A 12362-nucleotide genomic window follows, 5' to 3' on the forward strand; every position below is an offset into this window, starting at 1 on the left:
ATACAGGTGGTGCTTGTGGCTCACGGAGTAGGGCACCGGCCCCATATACTGGGGGTGGTGGGTTAAAATCCGGCCTTGGCCAAAACCTAAAAAAAAAAAAAAAAAAATGCACGCATCATCACTCACTACTAAGGATTTAAAAAACACTACACTTCACTTAGACTTCAAGAATTAACAATTCCTTATTATCTCTCTTTTTTTTTTTTTTTTTTTTTTTGAGACAGAGTCTCGGTCACCTGGGTGGAGTGCTGTGGCATCATACCTTACAGCAACCTCAAACTCTTGGACTCAAGAGATCCTTTTGCTTCAGCCTCCTGAGTAGCTGCAACTATAGGCATGTGCCACAACACTCAGATAGTTTTTCTATTTGTAGTAGAGACGTTGTCTGCTCTTGTTCAGCCTGGTTGGAACTCCTGAACTCAAGCAGTCCACCTCTCTTAGCCTCCTAAAGTGCTAGGTTCACAAGTGTGAGCCACCACCCTGGCCCTTATTATTATTTAAAACTCATATTCAAATTTCTTAAATTTCTGAATAAAGAGTCATAGAGTCTTTGAATTAGGATCCACACAAAGTCTAGGCAATGCATTTGTCTGTTTTGTCTGTCAAGTTTTAAAAGTTCTGTTAGGAGTTCTCTCTTCCCCACCTTCTTTGCAGTTAATTTGTTCTGGACCTATATCCTATTATAGGAAACCTATATCCTAATTTGTTCTGGACCTATATCCTATTATAGGAAACCTATATCCAATTAAATGTGCCATGTTCTTGATCTGACTGGCTGCTTGCTCATGATCCTGTTTATTTTCTTTATTTTCCCCATCTCCTGTATTTTCTATAAATTATTCATTTAAACCTAGAATTCATGTTTTAGTTCAGTTTTGCAGAGTTTGGGGGACCGTAGGTTACAGGTGGCGGGGGCTGTGCACTTCTTATTGAATTATGTCAAAAGTTATATAATGACCAGTTGCTCACTTTGATGGATCCTAAGATCGACCACTTGCTTTATTTTAAGCAATTCCATCTATCTCTCCATTTAAGGTCTCCCATTGATGACTGTTGCCTAGATTCAATGCTCTGGGTAGTAAAATGCTGAGTTTTCTATCATTTCTCCTACATTTTTTAATTGGGATCCTATGAAAACTAACTTTCTACCATCAACTATTTGGTTATCTTTCAATACATTTCATAGAGGAAGGATGGGGAAAATGTCTGACTTTTTCCCTTTACCAAAGTATTGTAAGAGTAATGTGTGTGTTCATTAACAAAGCCAATAAAGACTAATGAGTTTTTGGTTTTTAAGACCATTATGAACTCATGAAGTTATACATAATTGATGCAGTTTGATCAGTTGCAGTGTTTTCTTTTTTGTTTGTTTGTTTTTATGCTCAAATTGTTTTATCCGAGGCCAGAGGTAGCCCCTTCACGTTGGTTGCAATGTATCCTTCTCACATGACTCCTGTAATCTGTGATATCTTTCTGTTTCCTTGGTACATCAAGATACGTTAGGCTCAGCCTTGTCCCATACTTGTCCCTTTCATCAAAAAAACTTCTTTAATGGGGGTAATTTAAAAACTAGTAATGTGTCTCAAGAGTGGGAAAAAGTATCCAATGTACTCAATACTATTATGAAACCAATATATAATTACCTCCGTATATTCATACAAATGATAAAACACAATTATAGTCCAGAAAGAAGGAGGGAGAGGGGAGGGGAGGGGGGAAGGCGGGAGGAGGGAGGGTATTTGGTGGGACATGGCCTATTGTGCATGATGCAATGGTACCTTTCAAAACTATTAAAAGTAGAGTACAAAATGTCTTACCACAACAGATAAGTAAGTGAGGTGATGGTTATGTTAACCGGTTTGATGTAAGCATTCCACATTGTATATCAGATCAGCACGTTGTACCCCATAAATGTACACAGTTATGACTTAATAAAAACTAAATAAATAAAAAATAAAAAACAAAGTAAAGAAATATAAAATTAAAAAAAAACTAGGGATGATCATTATTTGGGGATTGTCATTTCTTCTATGTTTTTCAATGAACAGAGGTTAGAATCTTTTTTTTTTTTGAGACAGAGTCTCACTTTGTTGCTCTCAGTAGAGTGCTGTGGCATCATAGCTCATAGCAACCTCAACCTCTTGGGCTGAAGAGACCCTCTTACCTCCCAAGGAGCTAGGATTACAGGTACCTACCACAACGCCCAGCTATTTTTTAGAGAAGTGGGTCTCACTCTTGCTCAGGCTGGTCTTGAACTCCTGAGCTCAGGTGATCCACCTGCCTCAGCCTCCCACAATGCTAGTATTACAGGTGTGAGCCACCAAGCCTAGCCTTAGAATCTATTTTTTAAACATAAAAATAAATCATGAATTCATGCTAATATTTCATACTTAATTGTATGAATATGTTTTCTTTTTGTTGTTTGATGTTACACTTGTGTTTTTTTGTTTTTTTTTGGCCGGGGCTAGGTTTGAACCTGCCACCTCGGCATATGGGACCAGCGCCCTACTCCTTGAGCCGCCCCACTTGTGTTTTTTTTTTTTTAATGCTAGAAAAATTGCTTTCCAAAATATTCACAATGATTAATTATTTGCTTTATTATACAGTCTGGCTATAATAATTTCAAAAAGCATATAAATATTGCAAATAACCATATTACTTTTATTGTATATACTCAAGATGTACAACATGATAGTTCAATGTGCTTATGTACAGTGAAATAGTTAATGGAGGTCAAGTCAATTAACATATGCATCCTCGTTCATGGTTACTCTTTGTGTGTGTGTGTGTGTGTGTGTGTGTGGTCAGAGCATCGAAATCTACTCTCTGAACAGATCTCTGGTATACATAAAAACAGTTTAAGATTTCTTATAGCATGTCTTGTCTTTAGAATGCATCAATTATAAATGCCTAGGGGAAATACTGTGTTTTAAAACCACTTGAGTGAATTATTTTCTGCATTGGTTATGTCATCTATTGGATAAATAGTTAATGTTTTTCAATTTGATTAAATTTTGTAGGGATTTTTTTATTTTAATTTTTTCACTTTTTAATTTTATACAATAATTGAAACCATGCATGTGTTTAGGAGTTCTTTGTATTAACTATATTTTTTCTGGAATATAACTAGCAATTATTTTTCTCAGTTTGTCTTTTGCCTTTGACTTTGCTTATCCTGGTTTTTCTTTAGCCGTGATAAGTCATCCGTATATATTGCTTAATAGCTAAATTTATTAATTTTTAATTTTCTTTTGACATTTGAACCCTATTTATGATAGTTTTCCCCTTTCTAGACTAAAGAGGAATCCATCTATTTTTAATTCAAGTATATGGTTTGAATGGTTATGTTTAGATCTTACATTCATTTGGAAATTATTATTTAGAGGTATTTTGTTTTAAAATGTTAGGCACTTTCCTTCCCAGACACTGTTTTAGATACTGGGGATATAGTGGTGATAAGACCAACAGTATCTAGTTTCCCTCCAAGCTAATGTTCCAGTGAGAGAAGACAGACTGTGAAGATGGTTTCAGGTAATGATGAGTGCTATAAAGACAATTTTAAAAATATATACAGTGACAAGGAGGGACTGAAGAGACACCTCTTTGAGAAGATGATATTTTGACTGAGACCTGAATGACAAGAAGAGGATAGCCTGGAGCAGAAGTGCCCAGGCCAAGGGAAGACTTAGGACAAGGGCAGTGAGGAAGAAGAGCCCCTAACATTTACTAAATGCTTCCTCTGAGCCAGGTATAATCCCATCACACTTTACCTGAATTATTTCATTTATTTCTTGCAACAATCCTTTGAGGTACGTATCTGCGATTGACCCATTTTGAACATGAGAACTCTGAGGTTTTGGAGAGGTTAGATGAATGGCTTTTTCTTAGCCTGCAATGTAGCTTGAAAGGCTCAAAGTGCAACAGTGGATCTTTGATTTTCTCTCTCCAGGCTTTCATGAGAAGGACAAGAAGCCTTATTGCCGAAAGGATTTCTTAGCCATGTTCTCACCCAAGTGTGGTGGCTGCAACCGCCCAGTGTTGGAAAATTACCTTTCAGCCATGGACACTGTCTGGCACCCAGAGTGCTTCGTGTGTGGGGTTTGTATATTCACTTGCCTTTTGGATTTAGGGAAAGTCAAGTGTTCTCCTCTCTGAGAGGAAGAGCTGTAGCTAAGAAATGGGTTGACAGTCCTAGTTGAGGAATTGAGGTGGGTTTCCTGGGGGAGAATCAATGCACAGCCTCTGTTGTGGGCATTTGCTTGTCTCTTTTGCAAGTGGGCAATCTAGCTTCCATTTGAACCAAGTGAAAATCCTGTAACTGGCAGGTAACTAGCAAGAATTTCAAGGGTACTAATTTTACTTTGCTGACATTTCACCTTTTGACATGCGCATTATTTTCTGTTTCTCTTTACTCCCAGGACTGCTTCAGCAGTTTTAATACTGGCTCCTTCTTTGAATTGGATGGACGTCCTTTCTGTGAGCTCCATTACCATCTCCGCCAAGGAACCCTCTGCCACGGGTGTGGGCAGCCCATCACCGGCCGCTGCGTTAGTGCCATGGGGTACAAGTTCCATCCTGAGCACTTCGTCTGTGCCTTCTGCCTGACACAGTTGTCAAAGGGCGTCTTCAGGGAGCAGAATGACAAGACCTATTGTCAGCCCTGCTTCAATAAGCTCTTCATGCTGTAATTTCAACTGGTCCACAGCCGCTCCTAATCCCCTATCAAATTTAAAGATAGAGAGAAGAGTAAACTTCTTGTTACTGACCTTCTGCTTAATAGGCATATAGAGAAAGTGAAGATGATAAACAAATAAAGGAACTCCTAGATTTTACATGACACAGCTTGTAATTTTATCTTTTAGGCTTCATATCTGATTGCTTTTTTTTTTTTTTTTTGGCATTTTTGGCCAGGGCTGGGCTTGAACCCACCACCTCCGGCATACAGGGCCGGTGCCCTTCTCTTTTGAGCCACAGGCACTGACTGATTGCTTTTTTTTTTAATCAGTATTTGGAGTTAGATCCAGGTCCTGCTATCTAGTTTCTCTGCAGATGTATTTTCCACATGCACAATTCATTCCAACACGGGTTTTCTCATATTTGTCCACTGTCACCTCTCCTGATGACCCTGCTCAGGTCTTCTTGTCTTTGGTCCTTAATAGCTGTTCCTTTTAAAGCTGCTTCTACCTCCCTGTGGCTCACGGCCTCATAATCACCGCTGTGGAATCCTAATACCACTCTGCCACACTTTGCATCTTCCTTGAATGCTTTTTTCTTTTTCAAGAGGAAGTAGATTTTAAGTATAGACAACTTTGGGTTCTGACATCACTGGTGAATAAATGGCTTTTGGTTTTAATTACTCATTGTCATATTTATTTGGGAGATAAACCTTCTGCTTCCCATGTTACACACTAAGCACTGTGTGCAGTTACATTTATGTCATACTTCCCATTTCCTTCCATGCAATGGGTGGTTTTTAAAATTTTAATCAGAAGAAATTAAAAGAAGGGACTCCTGCTCACTAACGTTTCTCTTGAGTTTGGTTCCATAATCATTCTGTTTTATTTTTTTGGACTTAGGTGATTGAATCATCTTAAAAGATGACAACACTCCTTAAAATGGCTTTTGTCACTTTGTTTACTTAAGGAGAAATCCATCGGGTACCTGACAAATTCATTTCTAAAGTAATAAATGAAACACACAGCTTCCTCAACTTCACATTTGCCCCATGAAGACAAATGAGATGGCTGATTTCAGAGCATCTCTGGAGAAAGATCCTGTACAAGATCCTGTGTATTAGGATTAGGAATGCCAAACTCTAAAACCAAAATTACTCTCATTTATTTGTTCCACTCAAAATATTATACGTAAATGTGCAGAAGTCTTGCTAGGTTACTAAAGGACCAGATTTTCTTATGTCCTATCAGTTTGTTTAAAAATGTAAGTTGCACAAGGAGTGATCCTTCCTCAGAAGAGGTATTAATAAGCAATGTTCTACATGTATCTTACCATCATTTTAAAAAAATGGTGTGATTATTTGTCATAACAAAAACCAGAGTTTTACAATCCTTGATTCTGAAATAAGTTACTGGTGAGCATTCCTTCATTGGAGGTATTTTTAAAAATAGGACCAAATTTGGTGTCTTGGCATGGGACTAGTACTTCTTGGAGGATTGAAATGGATTAAATGATTCTTGTCATGCTTTGCTGGAGCATATATATCTTTGTTGGAATGGGTAATTAGAGAGTTTCAAGAGTTAAAAGGAAGTGGTAACAATTCTATAAAACAGGAACTCAGAATTTATGTATGATATGGGGGCGGGGGGTGCACAGATGTGAAACCATCTGGCCTTATCCTGTCTGTGTGGCTAAGAGCACCAGACTATGTAGACCACATATTTAACATCTAAACATTCTCTTTACAGTATCTTCCCCTAGTGAAGTCACATGCAAGTGTTAATACAGCAGTTTGACAAAGTGAACTTGTGGTTTTAACCCATAAGAAGGAATGTTCAAGTGTAATTTTTTTTTTTTTAAGGATTAGCTATTTTGAGATAGAATCTAAATATTTTAAAATGTCAGTATAAAACCAGAGTTCAATAAGATGCAATAGGAAGTGAGGACATTTTCTAACCACAATGAATGTTAAGTGATTACATTATCTTAAAAAAAGATACCACCTCCAGGAGCGACAAGGAAACTCCTCACAAGTAAAAAGTTTTCCTTTAAAAAAAAAACAGAAATACCATTACTCAAACGAATCACCTGCTTATTTACTCTTGATGCTGAGTAACTTCTCAGTGCTTAAAAAAATAAAACCCTGTGTACATTAATGCAATCATGGGGTACAATGTGCTGGTTTTATAAACCATTTGAAATATTTTCATCAAACCGGTTAACATAGCCTTCACTGCATTTTCTTCGTTATTGTGTTCAGACATTTATACTCCACACTTAGTAAATTTAACATGTACCTTTGTAAAATGCACCATAGGTGTGCTCTCACCAATTACCCTACCTCCACTCATCTTCCCCCTACCCCTCCCCCTCTCCTATTTCCCCTTCAGAAAGCTACTTTTAAAGAGGAGTCTCTCAGTCAATTATTTATTTGAAATAAATATGGAGTCATGGGCCAGGTGCAGTGGCTCATGCCTGTAATCCTTAATGCTCTGGGAGGCTGAGGCAGGAGAATCGCTTGAGCTCAGGCATTTGAAACCCCAGCCTCAGCAAGTACAAGACCCCATCTCTACTAAAAATAGAAAAACTAGCTGGGTGTCCAGGCAGATACCTGTCTCAAAAAATTTTTTGAAAAAATATAGAGTCTTTCATAGTGATAGTTCGATAAAGACAACAATTATTCTTCCGTACAAGTTCTATCAGTTTTAGATAGATACTCCTCAGTTTTACCCTGTTTTCCCAAAAATAAGACATCCTCCGAAAATAAGACCTACTTACAGGAAAGATAAGACGTCCCCTGAAAATAAGACCTAGCGCATCTTTGGGAGCACACCTTAAAATAAGACACTGTCTTATTTTCGGGGAAACAGGGTAGAATGGGTGACTGCCTCATGCTTCTCTTTGCATGAACAGTAGGGGAAGAAAATGCTTTTCTGGAGCTTGTGCCAGCAGGTGGGGTCCTGAGATGTCCTAACTGGACTAGCTTTGGTTAGTCAAATGGTCACCAGTGATTTTTGCTGAGGAATAGATTGTGCAGCTTGGTTTAAACAAAATGGGCCATTTCCAGAGTTAGAGGTAATTGTGCTTCTTGAAAACATAAGGACTCTGTGAAGGAGATGTGAATATTCAAAAAATATGGATGTTGGCAACCATGGGAAATGGAGTTATGCATCTTGAATTCAAGTGTTAAAAGTGAAAACATTAGTTTCTGAGTTTCAAGGTAATGCAGAAGGTAAGCAAGCAGGCATTGCCAGCACCCTGAGGGAACGTGTCTGAGAACTTTACAGAGTCCCACAGCAGAGGCGAGCCAGGGAGGCTGGTGTGAGGAACGCACAGGAGAAGCAAGCTGGGTTTACACAGGGTAGGACCAGCATTAAGAAGCACCAAAAGCAGCTTCAGTTTGGGAATCTGAAAAAGATCTTCCAGCTGAAACAAAAGTGAGGAGTGACAACTTCCTTTACAGGTAAGTGTCTTAGGCACAAGTGTATCCCCAATAAGGGCAGTGGCAGCAGCCCCTGAAATATGAGACTGAAAAAGCTACTGCTTGCCCCAAGATCCTGTGGGGGTTGTGTTACCATATAGAACTCACCGTCAGGGGAGCACATAGGCGCTGGGAGCCCAGATAGGGGAGAGGGCCATCTATTGGAATCCATGGGGTGAAAAGGAGAGAAATTTCAGGTAAGAGCTGGTCCTCGGGTTGTACTTGTTATAAATTTACACTGTTGCCAGAAGGCAGCAATGTCTGAAATTTATTCTGTAAAAAAGGAGACAGCTTGTGTAGGAGGTTTGCCCACCCCAGATATGGTAAATGTTTAGCACCTAAATTAACTCTTTGTGGGGGGATGTCTCCTAACTGAGTTTAGCTTCACAGACCCTGGGTTCTGGACAGTTGGATAGACTTCTTGGCATTCTGACGAAAGCAATCCATCGTCCCTTCCTATTCTGGATATCGCAAAGCCTCAGCAAAGACTGTGTTCTGGGAATTACATTTTTGCCTGGGATAACTACCCCAATTCTAGTGAGAGATATCTCAGATCACAGGTGCTGATGGAAAAACTCTCACTCAGAACAAATAGACCAAGAAATCAGAAGACTTAACATTCTTTAAACTCTAACTCAGAGGACAATGTGGTTTTGGATTTCAATGCTGTTGGACTTTGACATGCTATGTGGAATAACGTGATTGGACATTCTCATGTGTTGGGATTCTAGCTGGTGAGGATAATAAAAACCCATTGCTGCTGAGAAATACCTTCGTCATTGCATAGGGAAGGCCTGCCTGAGAAAGAGGCCAACACAGAGGAAAGCCAAACTGGATCATCGAAAGGTTGTTGTTTTCTTTTATTGAGCCCCTCAATTCTACTACATCAGCACCCTAACCATACACTGGAAAATTATGTGAATGAGTAAACTCTCTTTTTTGTTTAAACTGGTTAAAGCTGGAATTCTGGGTGGCGCCTGTGGCTCAAGGAGTAAGGCGCTAGTCCCATATGCCGAGGTGGTGGGTTCAAACCCAGCCCCGGCCAAAAACCACAAAAAAAAAAAAAAAAAAAGCTGGAATTCTGTCACTGACTGACTAAGCAGAACGGACATATTCTCTCTGTTATCAATATAAAGTGTAGCAAAAGAACGAACAATTAAATGAACAAATGAACACAATGTTGGCACAGAATGTATGTTGCCTGTCACCAAGAAAAACTAATCCATGAAAATAATGTTCCGGCATATGGGGCCAGTGCTCTACTCCGTTGAGCCACAGGCACTGCCCGAAATACTTTGTATTTTAAGGTTTAATCAGCTGGTGGATAGCTCATATATTTAGGGTACAAACTTTTTGTTCCTATCCAATTTTCCAGTAAATTGAGTAATGTGTGTCACGATTACAAAGGAAAAAGAAGGAAGAAGAGGGTGCTATTGTTGCCTAAGATTTAAAAATATCTTGGAAATCGTGTTATTCATGCTGCTTTGTCTAGCTCTCTCCACAGGAAACCATCAAATATTTAATATGACTGCAATGCTGTACATTTGCAGTGGGAAAAACATTTGAAAAATTTCAATATCTTTCTTGCAAAGAAAAAGAAAAAAATTCAACAATTACAAGAGCTAGAAGTGCATTTATCCTGTGTCTTAGTCTGCTCACCTGCCATGTCAAAATGCCATAAACAAGGTATCTTATATAACAAAAATTTTATTTTCTCACAGAGCTGGAAATTAAAAGTCCCAGATGAAGTTCTGGTGAGGGCTCTCTTCCTGGCTTGCAGATAGCTGCCTTCTTGCTGTGACCTCGTAGGTGGGAAGAGAGGACAAGACGCGAGACAGAGAGCTCTTACCAGATCAGGGCCCAACCCACGTGACCTCATTGAATCTTAATTGCTTCCTTCCTTTAAATACTGCCATAATGGGGGTCAGAGCTTCAACATACTTTGCGGAGACACATACACCCACTTCACAACATCCTGAAAATTGGTACTTAAGGAAAATTGGGTTTATAAGACATCGAGAAAGAGAGAGAAGGCATTGATAGTGATTCTGAGAGGAGTTTCAGGGACACACGTCAGTGCCTTGGAGGTTGATAGTGATGATTTTTACTATGTTTGATGACACTTGGAAAATATGACTTTCCATCTTTAGGTGCTCTTGCATTTTCAGACACGAGTTAAGAAATATTAGAGGTTTAAAAATAGAGTGAAGTACTTAGAAGATTTTCCTGAATCTGAAAACTGTGAAAGAGAGGAACAACAGGAAAGGAGAAAGTTACAGAATACAGAAGAGAACTTGAGAGTTGGGCAAGGTGAAAAATCCAGAGATTTCAGGAACGGAGGCAGCACGGGAAGAAAGAAGGTGACATGTGACACACTCTCCACGAGAAAGGAAAAGGTGGCATTGGGAGGGGCTGTCACTCAGTCCCCTTCCACAAACCACCAGTCCCCTTCCACAAACCACCTGCTGAATCCATCTATTATCCTGGCATATCTCTTAGTTTGGCTTTTTCCAGAAGTGTACCCTGAGTCTAGGACTTATATAGAATAGTCTATTTAGGAGGTGACCTCTGGATGTATTTATAGGAGAGCAGAGGAAGTGAGATAGCAAAGTGGGGAAGGCCAGGGCAGTGTGCATTCATGGCCAGGCTCCTGGTGTAGGAAGTTAAATAATGCTCGAGACTATTGAGGATCTCTGGGATTGACTGCAGAACACAAGGGGAGATAACCAACCCTCCCACTCCAGCTGTGCCTCCTCTGTCCTTTCCTGCCTATGCGCTACACATGCTCCTGTGGCCAAAGAAAGCCCTTCTTCTAAGTCACAGGCAATTTCCGTAGGAAGCAGCAGTGTGCACCTGGCCGTGGGCACTGACAGGTAGCGATGAGGAGTGGACAGCGTCTGTTGGGGAAGTTACGGAGGGGTAAGCTTAAACGATAAAAAGAAGTCACAGCAAAGGTCCTCGAATCACTGGTAATTGGTAAGCTTAAACGATAAAAAGAAGTCACAGCAAAGGTCCTCGAATCACTGGTAATCACTTCAAACAATACTTTGAAGGTGTGGCAAGCCATTCATTTGCAAAGTTTTGTAATTGTTCCCAGCTCTAGTTAGCTTTAGAGTTTTCCATCTAGGGTAGTGACAGTGAAGGACATTGAGGCAGGGAGAGAATGGCCAAGGATTATTATTTCTGTTTATGGAAAAAGTGATCAATGACATTGATAGGCCAAGATCACTCAATGTAGTAATAAAACTGCAACCAAAACTAAATGCTAATTCCTTGTCTGGGATGCTTTCTCTTGGGTTCTCTATCAACAATGTAAAGTGCCTCTAAAAATATGACCCATGAGGTGAATTTTCAAGGGATAAGCAAAGGCATTAGGGTATCAAAGTTATCTACTTCTCCGGGCTACATGGTTTTGGGTGCAGAGGCAAGAATGTAAGTAGCCTGGGCATCAGACAAACCAAACTTTAAATGTTGATTCTGCTACTTACAAACAACACTAAACCTCGATTAAGCCCTTTATCTTCTCCAAACTTCAGTTTCATAACATGCTAAACATGGGTAACAATACTTCCCTCATGGGTTTGCTGTGAGGATTAACCAAGATAATAAGGGAGAAAGGGCTTTGTAAACTGCCAAGTATCATACACAAAAGGCATTCATAGTCCAAGAGATCTGAGAAGTCAACACAGCACCCCTTTCTAGCATTTCCATGGAGACCATGAAGCCGTAGCAGGCTTTTAGTTGTTTTTGTATGATTTTGGAAATCTTTTTTTAAGGCTCTGGATGAAAGCCGATGGAATTGAAAATGCGGGGAGATTAGAAGAAGAGCTTGAGTTTGAGCTCATAATCTTCTCGTGCAGCAACATATTGACAAAGTAATGCTCAGGAGTGAATGATTTCCTTGGCACAGGAAATCCATCCAGTTAGCTGCTTCCTACAGATAGAAAACAGCTCACGCAGGTCAACGAAGCTTAGCCACAGGAAGAGCTCAGGAATTTTTCACTGCCAAGATTTTTCACTGCCTGCCCTTGGTCTGATCATAATTCCAGAGAAATTCCCAGAAAAAACTTTGTTACCACTATTCCTCAAAAGAATTTGGCAGCAAAGATACATGTCCACATACCTTCTAGTCACCAGCTGGGGGGTGACATTCTGTTAATCAATCCCAACTCACCGATGGGCGAGTCATGTCTGTTGGTGTACAGTG

At 39.7% G+C, this 12362-nt stretch overlaps 1 protein-coding gene across 2 annotated transcripts in view; it reads left to right on the forward strand.

Annotated features, from left to right (window-relative positions):
- Positions 1–4832, forward strand: part of LPXN (leupaxin) — a 38311-nt gene extending 33479 nt beyond the window's left edge. For both annotated transcript variants that reach the window (XM_053560216.1, XM_053560217.1), the window contains 2 exons: positions 3950–4098; positions 4419–4832. In XM_053560216.1, the coding sequence (XP_053416191.1) occupies positions 3950–4098; positions 4419–4688 (419 nt within the window). In that variant the 3' untranslated portion in view covers positions 4689–4832. The remainder of the gene's footprint in view (positions 1–3949; positions 4099–4418) is intronic.
- The last annotated feature ends 7530 nt before the right edge of the window (positions 4833–12362 follow it).

The sequence above is a fragment of the Nycticebus coucang genome, chromosome 14, assembly GCF_027406575.1.
Source record: "Nycticebus coucang isolate mNycCou1 chromosome 14, mNycCou1.pri, whole genome shotgun sequence".
NCBI lineage: Eukaryota > Metazoa > Chordata > Mammalia > Primates > Lorisidae > Nycticebus > Nycticebus coucang.